Genomic DNA, 12,944 nt, shown 5'->3' with positions numbered 1-12,944 from the left:
TAGATACTGTGTTAATGTTGAATAGTTGTTCTTGACATGATGTTGGGCCTCCCTCAATGAGTCTAAGGACTCTTTGGAGCTGCCTGTAATAATATTTGCATAGATATTGCCAGGAACACTCAGTAGTGAAATACCTCTGTAATTCTCACATTCAGTTTTATTTCTCTTTTTATATATGGGTACTATTAGAGCTCTACTGCAATCATCAGGAATTCGTCCCTCTCCATGCTTTCTGAACTATACAGTGCAGCCACTATAAGACTTTTATACCACCATACTTCAGCATTTCTGGTCGAATATCATACTCCTGCTGCCTTTCAACATTTCAAGCCTTTGATGGCTTTTTCCACTTCAAGTATGGATATGTATCCCTGACTATATGCCTGTTGAGTGTTTTTTACCACTTTTTCTATCACTGCTTGTTTCATTTAGCAATTTCTCAAAGTAATTACTCCATACTTCAAGGATATCTTTTTTTTCTATTGTTTTCATGTCACCTTTATCATCTCTAACTCCTTTTACAGTATTCTTTCCTGCATTTCTAAGCTTCTTCAACAACCTCCAAAATATTTTGCCACCTTCTTGATATTTATTTTCTATATTCTTGCCAAAGTCCTCCCATGACTTTTGGTTAGCTAGTTTTACACAGTGTTTAGCTTTCTTACATTTGTCTCTGTATTCTCTAAGAGCACAAGCTGACTTATTTGCCAGGAACTTTTGATATGCTTTCTTCTTTTCCTTCACTGCCTCTTTAACTTCCTCTGTCCACCATGAAGTTCTGATTTTTCTATCCTTACAGACAACCTCACTACATGTCTCTCTGGCAGAATCAATCAATGTTTTCTTCAGAGTTTGCCACTGAATCTCCAAGGTTTGATTCCTGTTCTCAAACTCTTTCATTTTTTCTTCAGTAACCTTTGTGTATTTTAGTCTACAGTTCACATATGAGAGCTGCTCAACTTTTATTCGCTTTAAAACTTTCTTACATGTTATTCTTTTCAATATGAAATTCAATTTTATCCTGCTCAAGACTAAATAGTGATCACTTCCAATTTCAAATTCTCTGTACACTCTGGTGTCCTGCAGGAGGGAGAAAACATCACTATCAACAATAACATAGTGAATGAGACTTTTCTTTCCTTGCTTCTTCTCTCCATGTGAATTTGTGCACATTTTTATGTTGGAACATGGTGTTAGTAATAAACCGTTCATGTCCTGAGCAGAAATCCAACAGGTATTTGCCATTATTATTATCTTTGCTCTTTTCTCCAAATTTTCCCAAAATATTTTTGTATGTCTCACAATCATTTCCTACTCTGCTATTTAGATCCCCAACAAGGACAAACTTTTCCTTTTTCATTGTGTCAGATGCTTTCTCTAAATCCTCAAAAAAATTCCTCCACTTCTACCTTAGTAGAACTTTCTGTGGGACCATAGGCACAAATAAATCTCATTGTCCAGTTCTCCATTTTTATATTTGTCCACATCACTCTACTTGAGACTGCCTGCCATTCAAGAAGATTAGCCTCGTATTTTGTGTTGAATACTATGGCTACTCCTTCTTTTCCTTGATTGTCATTGCCTGAATATAACATTTTGTATTTATTGCTCAGAAAGATCTCACCAGTTTTTGTCTTTTTTGTTTCAGTCACCTCTGAGACAAAAAAGTTTCAGGGGTGACTTATGTCGATCTGGTACTTATCTAATTCCTCAGCTAGCTCAATTTCTTTGCCACTCAGGCTTCTTATGTTGATAGTACCGATCTTTAACTCTGGTGATGTTGAGTTGGGGTGTTTTTTCAGATTTGTTCCAGTAGCTGACTTTTCGCTGTTCACCCTAGTTCCCTGGCAAAAACAACGGCGGCCTTGTTTAACCCTGCAACACTCCAGCCGGCATGAAAGTTTGTCATGTTGTACCATCATTTTCTATATTGATTTAAGCCAATAAGAATACAATTTGTTTGGCTAAATCCTAAATTGCCAGCCCATCCTTGTTCGTTTAGTATCCAGGTAGATACCCAACAGGGTGCACCACGAGAAGGTGAGGATTGGACAATAGGTTAGAAGCCCTGGTTGGTTCTTTGCATTCCTTTAAAGGCTATATGGAGGTTTCCTCTTAGTTATACAGCTTTGACCCTTAAGCACTCCCTCCTGCATTGCCTCTTTTGTATGTAATGTAAATATCATGAACTACTTTCTTTGTATTATGTCTCATATCAGTAAATAATTTTTTCACAGGAAGTTTTTTTTGCTTGGTTATCAAGTAAATTGTGACACACACACAATTTTAATCCTATACCCCCCAAGAATAATCAAAGTTTGCAACTAGGCTACTTGTATATAGAGGCTGTTGGCTTCACATCAGTTGCTTTGGTATCCATAATACAAAGTTCACTACCTTTTGGATGTAAATGTTGTTCTGTATTATGGAAAATGCCACCACCCAGATTGGTTTCAATCTTTATTCAAGTTCTTCAATAAGAGCTAGACCCAGAAAAATATTGAGATTAAATCAGTGCACTGGTCACATATTTTCTATACAAATAATAAAAGTGGTGTATCATAACATTTTTAATTACTCTGGTTCAGATATGAGATTTAAAAATATGGTGATATAGTATTTACAAACTTGTATACAGAAAACATATGACATCTGCATTGATTTAGCTTCAGTATTTAGCTTCTAATTCCTTCCACAGGCCACGCAGTTAGCCTAGTGGCTGTGCGCTTCACAAGAGGGGAATCATATGACTGGAGAAGGAGTTTCTCAGGTTCGATTCCCATAGAAGAAGTGAGGAATTTGAGGATCTTCCTCAGCCATAGCCAAGTTAGCCGGTCTTGGGCAGTAGGGTTTTTTCCGCCTGTTTATCTGGCGTTTTTCATCCCGCAAACTGGCCCCATGAACACAGACGGATCTACAGCCATAAATACTTAACCCCTCATGAGGGGGCTCAACTTGCCCCAATAGGGACGGGGTAGAAAAAGGGAGGAAACTCCATATGAATAAATAAATAAATAAATTCCTTCCACAGAGGAATTAGACCTCAGTAAAGGTCAGACCAGTTGGGGTAGTGACTGTTCCCATAATGCATAGCAATATACATATCGAAAGGAAGTGTAGTTTTCATTATTGGATACCAAAGCAATTGATGTGAAGTCAACGGCTTCTCCATACAAGTAGCCTTGTCTTGAAGGTAGTTCATGTGCAAACTTTGTTTGTGTATGCTTGTGTGTTGTGCATGATTAAAACAAGAATATAATTTCTTATTTTTTGTCTGTTATAATTTCATAAATAATTTTTCCAGACTCCTGATACCAAACTCCTTCAAGTTATAAGTGCAGAAAAATTAAGGATTTCACATACTTCAGAATTATATATTATAAAACTTGTCTTATGTATGAAATGTACATTAAGTTGTAAATTCTTTATAAATAAATAAAGAAAAACAAATAAATGTATTGTACTGTGCACTACAATAAATCTGGACAATTAATTGTGTTATTAACTTGAGAGGGCACTAGAGTCGCTGAAGAACGTGGCTGTAAATTTGAGCTGTGCTAAAAAAAAAGAAGTTTTTTAATTGGTGTATAGTGTGACTTCTGTCACGATTTATGCTATATTTTTTCTATAATACAAATGTCCTTCAGTGGTTCTGCTTTTGGAGTTTAGTTGTTGTTTATATTGTGTTATTTTTGGTTACCAAGAAGGCTAGGTTAGAGTTGGACTCATCTGCATTGGAAGAGAAAAAGAAGATAAGTTTTCGTTATTTAATATAGTTAAATATGTTTTATAGTTATAGTATCACATAAGTAAATTAGCTTATGGTAGAGCGTATAACATAGTATAGGACAGCATTCAGTATTTAGCGTTGAGTAGTTCCTCAGCATTATTTGAATAATGGCAGCAGCCGCAGCTCCAATTACAAATGGCATGTCACCAAGTCCTCCCCCATTTAAGGACAATGTTTTGCATAACATCCTACAGGATTTTGTTGCATGCGGTGCTTGTGGTATGTATGCGTCCCAGCAGTTGGATATATGACGGGTGTGAGAGAGAGGGGGAAGTACATGTATGCATAAAATATAGGCAATGGGAAGAACTTAAGTGAGTTTGATATTACCATAACCGACCTTGATGCATCAGAATCTCAACCTAGAGAGACTAGTAGTGTGATAGAGGGGCAAGGATAATGAGCGAAATATGAATGAAAAAATAAGAGTGGGGGAGTGTGGAAAGTTTGAATGATTGTGAAGTTTTTGGAGATGGTCTTAATTGAGAGGATGAATGGTGAGCAAGAATAGCTAACTTGCAGAGAGAAAGAGAGATATGAACGGAAAGAGGAGGTGGAATGTCTCGAGAATGAGATGAGAAGTGTGAAAGATGAGATTAGGTGAATGGAAGAGATGAATGCAAGGCAGTTCAGCGTAGGGATGAGCAAGAGTTTTGGAAATGATAGAAGAGAAGAGGATAGAAATAGTAGAAAAGAGGGAATGAGAGAGAGTTATGAGAATAATAAAAGAGGAGAGAATAGAAACAGTAGGAGAGAGGGGATGAGAAGAATGCGAGGAGTGCTGGAACCAGGGAATAGAGTGATGGGAGGTAAGTAGGGGAACACAGAGAGAAAGTGTTAGAGGAGAGAGAGAGAGAGAGAAAAAGAGTGAGTGAGAGATGCAGGTGAGCAATCAAGTAACAGAGTGGTAAGAGGTGTGATGTATGGAGACTTGACAATCCATGGTGTGAAAGATAGGATGCCAGAGGAGTGTTTGCCTGGAGGAACAATAGAAAGTGTGGTTATGGCAATTAAGCAGGGTAAAAGAGTGGATGAGATGATTGTGATGGTGGGCACGAATGACTTGAGAGGCAGTGTAAATCGAGCGGCGAGAGATCTGAGATTCATGCTTGAGGTTGTATAAAAGAAAACGCAGAGAGGAAAGATAATGTGTGTGGTACCCAGGTATGATAATGACGAGCTGAGTAGAAGAGCAGTAATAAACAATAGCATAATAGCTAGAATGTGTCAGAAGAGAGGATTGGAATAAGTGGATGCTTGGAGGCATTTGAGGACGGAAAGGTATATGAGAGACCATTTGAATGAGAATGGATAGATTGCTGTTTTCTGAAAGAGTTGGTGTGTCAATGCAGGGAAACTAGAATTCCCAGGTGGATGGTAGCAGTGGGTGGCCTCTTGTGGGAATGGGTGCTTGGGGGAAGGAGGATGACATCCGGTAACGTTGAGTCCAGTGGAGTCTGGAGGGGATAATGATAGGTATAGAAACAGTGAGACATTTTTATGCTTTATACTGTTGCCAGGAGTGTCCGGAATAAAGGAGATGAATTTGTGGCGCTGATAGCATCAGTCTGACTAAAGATTATTGGGGTCTCTGAGACATGATTGACGGAAGATGATATAATTACAGGAATAGAAGTAGAATATGGTGTGAGGTAGAGGCGGGCAAGACTAAATATTTAGTGGGGTGTTGCTACAAGCTAAGGATTACAGAGGGTGGGGAATGGAGATGTTTAGGCAGTTGAGCTTGTAAGTGCAAAAAGAATGATTGTTATGGGAGATTTTAACTACAGCACTATAAATTGGAAGGAGGAAAATGTATGTAATAATAAGGGAATGGAATTTCTAGAGTTCTAGAGGGACAAATGTCTTATGCAACATGTAATAGAGGGAACAAGAGGCTCGAGAGTTTTGGATTTGGTCATAGCATCTGAAGAGCTGATAATAACTGAGATGACATCTCTTCCCCCAGTCAGAGAGAGAGTGACCATGCAGTTTTTGACTTGGAAGATGAATAGACATTCAGGAGTATCAAAGAGAAGGGAACATATGTGGAATTATAAGACGGGTGATTATAATAGTCTTAGATATCAACTTGGGACAGTTCCATGGAGGGAGGAAATGGAAGAGTGAGATATCATTAGTGCATGGGAAATTGTGAAGGAATATTTGTTAGCACCAATAGTAAGCTATTCCACGAGTGAAGCAGAGGACACAATTTGGTGTAAAGTGGATGACAAACAATACCAAACAAGAACTGCAGGTGAAAAGGAGGTTATGGGAGAGATGTAAGGAGAGGAGGCGGGGTGGAGAGCAGATGCATGAAGAATATAAGACTCGGACCAGGAGAGTGACTAGTATGGTAAGGAAGGCAAAACTGGAATATGAGAAGAGATTGGCCCTAAGATCCAAAGAAAAATCCTAGGGAATTTTTTAGCTATGTAGCCAGTAGGAGGAGAAATGATTGTGGAAGAATGACATTGCAGGATAAAAATTGGAATAGAGTGACAGGTGGAGAGGACATAGTGGAGTTGTTCAATGAGCACTTTATTGGAGTATTTCATCCTTGACATGTAAGTTTTAATACTGGAAGGATAGGGCAAGTTCGAGGTTTAGAGGTGCAAGAGGGGAGAGTATGTTCCAAATACTGAGTACTCTGGATGTCAGTAAAGCTGTGGGAGTGGATTGTAGTTCACCACGGGTTTTGAGAGATTGTGCTAAAGAACTAACAGCTCTCTTGACCTGGCTTTTCAATGAAAGTCTAGCTATGGGAAAGGTACTCAAGGAATGGAAAGAAGGTATTTAAGTTGCAGCACATGGGTTTAGATGTCAGGTTAGTCAACTGGATTCAGGATTGGCTGCCTGATAGATATCAGAGAGTTGTGTATGGTGGGGCAATATCAAGGAGGCAGAAGGTTACAAGTAGGGTCCCACAGCGCTCAGTACTGGGACTGTATTATTTAACCTTTATATCAATGACATTGTCAGTGGATTGCAGGGAGATATTCAGTTGTTTGCAGATGATGTGAAGCTGGGAAAGATTATTAGTAATAGTGCAGATGTGACAGCCCTGCAAGAGGATTTGAATAAACTAGACAGATGGACAAATGAATGGGGGATGTCAGTTTAATGTAGCAAAATGTAAAGTCTTCATATACAAGAGATCTGGGGGGGGGGTGATGATTGATAGAAACTTGAAATTCATGGAACATATTGCAAAGGTGGTGAAAGTAACCCAGAGTATTGCTGCAATACTGAGAAGGATGCTGACCTGGAGAGATATGAGTTATCTTTCCATTGTATAAGACCCTGATCAGACCACACTTAGACTATTGTTCTCAAATTTGGTCCACAGGATTTGAAGGAGATAAATTAACTGTGGAAAGGGTACAGCGGTGATAATAAAGATGGTTTCAGACTGTACAATGTTAGTTATGAGGATCGGTTGAGGGAATGTGGACTGCAGAGTTTGGTAGATAGAAGGAGGAGAGGTGATATGCTTTAGACTTTTAAACTGTTGAGAGGTAGTTACAGAGTTGATGCTAGGGAATTCTTTCTCTTGGTGGAACAGCGGGAAGGAGCAATGACAAGGGGCCATCTATGGAAGTTATGAAAGGAAGCTGTGAGGAGGGTTTCTTTGCATGGAGGGTGGTTGAACCGTGGAATGCATTGCCTGATAAAGTGGTGAGAGCAAGAAAGGCAATGAGTTCAAGGAGTGGTATGATGAACTTTGTGTTTCCAGGAAGGACCTCCCATGATAAGTCTTTTGACTCCATGGAGACCTGAATAATAATAATAATTAAATAACAGTATATGCACTAAATAATATTTATGAAGCCCAATTAATTGGAGGCTTCCTACATTGTGGTGTGCACCTACTTAATAAAATTTAATGCAGAATAATTTCAGAAATTAAAAAGATATTATTATTATTATTATTACATGACACCTCCAAGGAGTCCAAAGACTCATCAAGGGAGGACACCTACTCTTCAACTCTCCGTCTCCACCACTTAGTCCACCAACTACAGCGAACCACATCATCTACACCAATATATATACTGCCCACCACCACTACTACTACTAATATTTTTACAGACAATCACAAACATCCATGCCCACAGTAGGATTCGAACCTATAACCTTTTGGGTGGAAAACGGATAGGCTAACCACTTGGCCAACCAGGCTGGCATATCGTTGTTTATATATTGTTAGATATTGTTTATAGAGTTTCTGTATAAGGTTATGCTTTATGCATTCTGTAATGCAGGGGTCTTCAACCTTTCAGACAGTGCGGGCTGCGTTAAAAATTTCACTGAAGCCTGTGTGCCACTAAGCTATGCTGCGGTATTTAGAATTATAAGATGCTTTCCAGATTCACAAGGAATGCTGTGCATTTGATACTTGACATAAAATCCTATAAAAAATAAACCTCAGCTTTAAGAGCATAGGTAGGAGTTTTGTTCATGATAAGTAAATACAATCCATACTTGAAAAAAGATAATTTAATGAAACATTCATTTTTTACAATGTCACTGGGCAACTTGGTAATGTTTTTTCTTGACCAGCTTGTCAATGTTGGCATCAGTTGGAAGTTGCTATGTGTGGAGTATTCTCGAGATGTTGATCCATAATCTGAGCTCTTGTCTTGGACTTCACATGCTTCATTCTGGAGAACTGCTCACATAAGTATGTGCTTCCTACCAAAGCTCACATCTTCAAGGCATGTCTGCGAAGATTAGAGAATGCATCCTCAGAAATGTAGTCTTTGTAAAATGTAAACAAGGGCACATTGAATAATTTTTCTCTCAAAGAAGTTTTGGAGTTCAACTGAGCCTGGTATTTTGGCAGCATTGACACTAAATGGTATCGAAAATAAATCTAAAGAAGACTGTTGGTTACGAAAATCACTAAATCTCTCTTCAAAATCACTTCGCAACACAGCTAGTTTTGTAGCATATTCATCAAGAGACGAACAGTTGGACTCAGCTAGAAGCTGAAAATGAGTTAAGTCTTTTTTTTGCGAGTTATGCCTCCCAAAGTTTGAGCTTGGCCACAAAAGCTTTGATGTGATCAAACAGAGTGTGCACCAGTTGATCTTTGGATTGTCGCCTTGTATTTAGGTCATTCATATGCAACAAGATGTCGGTCACAAAGGCAAAGTCTGTCATCCATTTTGGATTGTTAAATTCCTCGATCGGATTTCCCTTGGTTTGCATGAACTGCTGTATTTTGCTCCTTAAGTCGGAGACTCTTTTAAGAACCTTCCCTCTGCTCAACCAACGCACATCACTATAATAAACCACATCACCGTGATCCACTTCTCACTCTTAGGTCAAAAACTCTTGCAATTGACAATGATTCAATCCTCTTGCCCTAATAATGTTGATGACAGTCACAATAACTTTCATGACATTCTCAATCCAAGAGTTTTCATGCACAAATTCTCCTGGTGGATTAAACAGGGGTAATGGATGAAATCTTTTCCTTCTAGTTCCGGTTCTTTCTGTCGCAGTGCAACAAACTTTTGTTCTTTTCCACCATAGCAGGGGCACCATCAGTTACCACACCCTCGAGGTTGGTTAAGCTGAGGTCGAAACTGGAGTGTTTTCTTGGTGGCTTCAAGAATATTAGTGCCTTTCATCGTTCCCTTCATAGGTACGAGCGCTAGCAGTTCTTTTGTCACATTGAATTGTTGATCAATGCCACAGACAAAGATAGCCAGTTGTGCTGTATCCATCACATCTGTGCTCTCATCTAAAACAAGTGAATGTGACATAAATTCAGATGACCGTTTTTTTTAATGTTCCTTCAATGTTATTGGCAAGTACTTTGACACGTCGTGCTACAGTTACCTCAGACAAACTCGGTTTTTTAAACACTTCCTTATTATTTGGGCACAGAATATCCCCAGCAGCGATGAGACACTCTTTCACAAACTCTCCGTCCAAGAAGGCTTTTGATTTTTTAGCAGTTTTTTCAGCTATTACATAACTTACTTTGATGCACGCTTCGCTCTCTTCCCTCTGCCCTTTAAACGTACCCTGCTGGCATTTTAAATCAATTTGGAGACGGTTCACTTTGTCCACACGTAGCTGCCCTTGAAGGTGATCGAAATTGGATGCATGCTTTGTCTCATAGTGTCATTTTATATTATATTCTTTTGATACTGACACTGACTCGCAACAAATTAAACCCACTGGCTTATCATCAATCGGCACAAAAAAAGTACAATTTCGTCCACTTTTCATTAAAAAACCGACAAGAATCACTTGATTTATGCTTTTTACTCGTAGATGCCATAGGGATGGAAGGTGAACCCAAAAAATGATCCAAAATGGCCATGTAATGGTTATTATCCACTGAATATGTCTCACACTAATGAAAAAAGTGGCAATATAAAACCACAATAGGCTATAGCTGACATAACGAACCTGTGTGCGCTTATACATGAATATCACACTGTTCACGACTGACTAACTGTGGATGAGATCCTCTTGTATTTATATGAAAATAACATCGAGAACCTTCGAGATGTATCTGGAAGGCACTAGACAGTGCACTCGAACGAACTACTGCTTCAGCCATCTACCTGCGACATTAGTACTAGTACTTAAGTACTGCTTGGCACTGGTAGATGGCTGAAGAAGCATGTCCATTTAATATTTATGTTTATAGGATTTTATGTAAAGTATCAAATGGACAATGTTCCTTGTGAATTTGGAAAGCATCTTACAATTCTAAATACCGCAGTATAGCTTAGTGGCCTGCAGACTTCATTGAAATTACTAATTATATGAAGAGCAAAAAGATTCAATTCGCCGACATAACTTATTTAAGTTAAGGGATATTACATCCCATATTGTTTCTTAGCCGAATAAGAAACTCAGAGTTTCATGCCGAATATAGAAACTATATAAAGTTCGGCGATTCCAAGTGTAAGGAAATACCTGGATACTGCAGCAACTGACCCTTTAGGTAATGCAAGCTGAGGCAACTCATATCAAAGGTGGAGCAAGTTCCGATCACTATTCTTGATATTTACCATAATGTGAACTTAGCTCCTGGGAGCTGTATTACTGTTCTACATTATGAGAGATGTTGCCGAAATGAAACTTTTTGCTCTTCATATAATTAGTAATTTATTAGGACACCTCTTGGCAATTCTCATAGAAGGGATGTAAGTTCTGTTCGCTACAAACTTGGTATTATTATTATTAACTAGGTCTACCCACTCACTGATGAGACCTCAATAAAGGTCTGGGTAGTGACCTTCTCTCATAATGTGGAACAGTAATACAGCTCCTAGGAGCTAAGTTCACATTATGGGTAAATATCAAGAATAGTGATTGGAGCTTGCTTCACCTTTGATACGAGTTGCCTCAGCTTGCACTACCTAAAGGGTCAGTTGCTGCAGTATCCAGGTATTTGCTTACGCTTGGAATCGCTGAACTTTATATAGGTTCTATATTCAGCATGAAACTCTTTGAGTTTCTTATTCGGCTAAGAAACAATATGGGATGTAATATCCCTTAACTTAAATTCATCGAAATTATTTTTTATTTAATCGCGTTTTAATGTTAAGTAGTTATTTTTTCAAAATGGCCGGTGGGCCACAGGTGTCCTGCAGATTATGCGATGAAGACCCCTGCTGTAATGGATAGCAGTCTGTTTATTGTATTTTTTATTATTTTAGTGATTTTTCTTTAACAGATTATTAATGAAAAATTATTTTTGATAATACTTAGCAATAAGCAATCATATTTTTATATTAGTTGCATATAATCTAATACCATATGAGCTAATAAATATTGTCAAATAACTGGAATAGTTATTAATTATTATTATGTGTAAAGTTCATGTCCATGCATTCTTTTAATTATTTCATGATTTCTGTTTGACACTATTCTGCACATTTTGAAATAAAATATCTATTTTGTAGAATTCATTAAAACCAGATTCGACACTTTCAAGCCATACAGAATTAGTTGATTTGCCAGATAAGCAAGAAAAAGAGTAAGTATTTTGATAAAGAATATTGTAATTTGTAATATTTTAAATATATCTTAAAACAATTAATACTAAATAATATTTCAAATTTGACAATCAGTTACTGGTCTGAAATTTGTATTTACACCATATATTTTTTTTTGCACTCTACTACAGTTTAAAAATATCAGGCAAAAGGCTTTTAAGCATTTGTTTTGTCAACTTTTTTTAACATTAACAATAATAAATGCTTTAAGTTGTTTTATGCTTAATAAATGAAATTGTTAATAGGTTTATGAATCTCTTAGCAAAAAAAAAAGTATTTGTTTGGTACATGGGCTGCCTTTTGGCACTAGTTTTCATTGATTTGCAACATGGCCTGAACTTGCATGCAAAAACACAACACACTGCCTAAAAATTATTACAGATGAAGTGACTAATTACAAATAATTATCGGCAAGAAAGTAATAGGCACACAAAAATGAAAGTTACACCAGTGTCAAAAAACAACTAAAAACATATGCATGTATAAAAAGCAATTTTTATTTTTGCAACTAAAGCACAGTGCAGATATATATGAAGGCAACTCAGCTGAATAAAGCATTTTCTATGTTGAAGTTTCATTAACGAAGTCTATAATAACACCTGTGAAAATTCAGAAACAAGTTTTAGAAGCATTTCCCAATTGATGATAACTTGTTAGTTAAGGAGAAAGAACTCAGACTCATGAAAAGCGAGTGAAGAAATTATGTTTGGCAGTCTGTCTGTTTAAGCCCAAAGTCTATACTTTACTCTAAATGTGATGGAAGGATGTTGGAAGTTTATTTTACACTTGTTAGACTATAATAAATTTAGTATAATCCTTTTTCCAAGTGTAAGCAAACAAAGTTTGCGTCTGAAAATATCTTCAGGACTGAGGTAAGGTAGTACATCCCTTGGCAACTCGGAGCAAAGGTGGACCAAGCTCTCAATTACTGCTTGTCTCAGTATCTCCCATAATGCAAAGCACATCTCCTTGCTGACATGTATACTGCTATGCATTAAGGGAAGGGCATTACCCAGACCGGTTTCAACCTTTATTAAGGTCTCGTCAGTGGGAGGCAGACCCAGAATGGTGAAACTAAGGCAGAAGCAATTGAGAGGTCATATTTACCTATATGAGTTGCC

At 37.7% G+C, this 12,944-nt stretch overlaps 1 protein-coding gene across 4 annotated transcripts in view; it reads left to right on the top strand.

Annotated features, from left to right (window-relative positions):
- LOC150104970 (uncharacterized) overlaps positions 1 to 12,944 on the top strand; it is a 336,174-nt gene that overhangs the window by 243,922 nt on the left and 79,308 nt on the right. For all 4 annotated transcript variants that reach the window (XM_090396080.1, XM_090396079.1, XM_090396081.1 and 1 more), the window contains exon 16: positions 11,731 to 11,804. In XM_090396080.1, coding sequence (XP_090252206.1) covers positions 11,731 to 11,804 — 74 coding nt within the window. The remainder of the gene's footprint in view (positions 1 to 11,730; positions 11,805 to 12,944) is intronic.

The sequence above is a fragment of the Typopeltis vanoorti genome, chromosome 7 (genome assembly GCF_054136105.1).
Source record: "Typopeltis vanoorti isolate ZY-2024b chromosome 7, IOZ_Tvanoo_1.0, whole genome shotgun sequence".
In the NCBI taxonomy this organism is placed as follows: domain Eukaryota; kingdom Metazoa; phylum Arthropoda; class Arachnida; order Uropygi; family Thelyphonidae; genus Typopeltis; species Typopeltis vanoorti.
The sequence above is the reverse complement of the archived record's forward strand: the minus strand, read 5'-3'. Positions and strand labels throughout refer to the sequence as shown.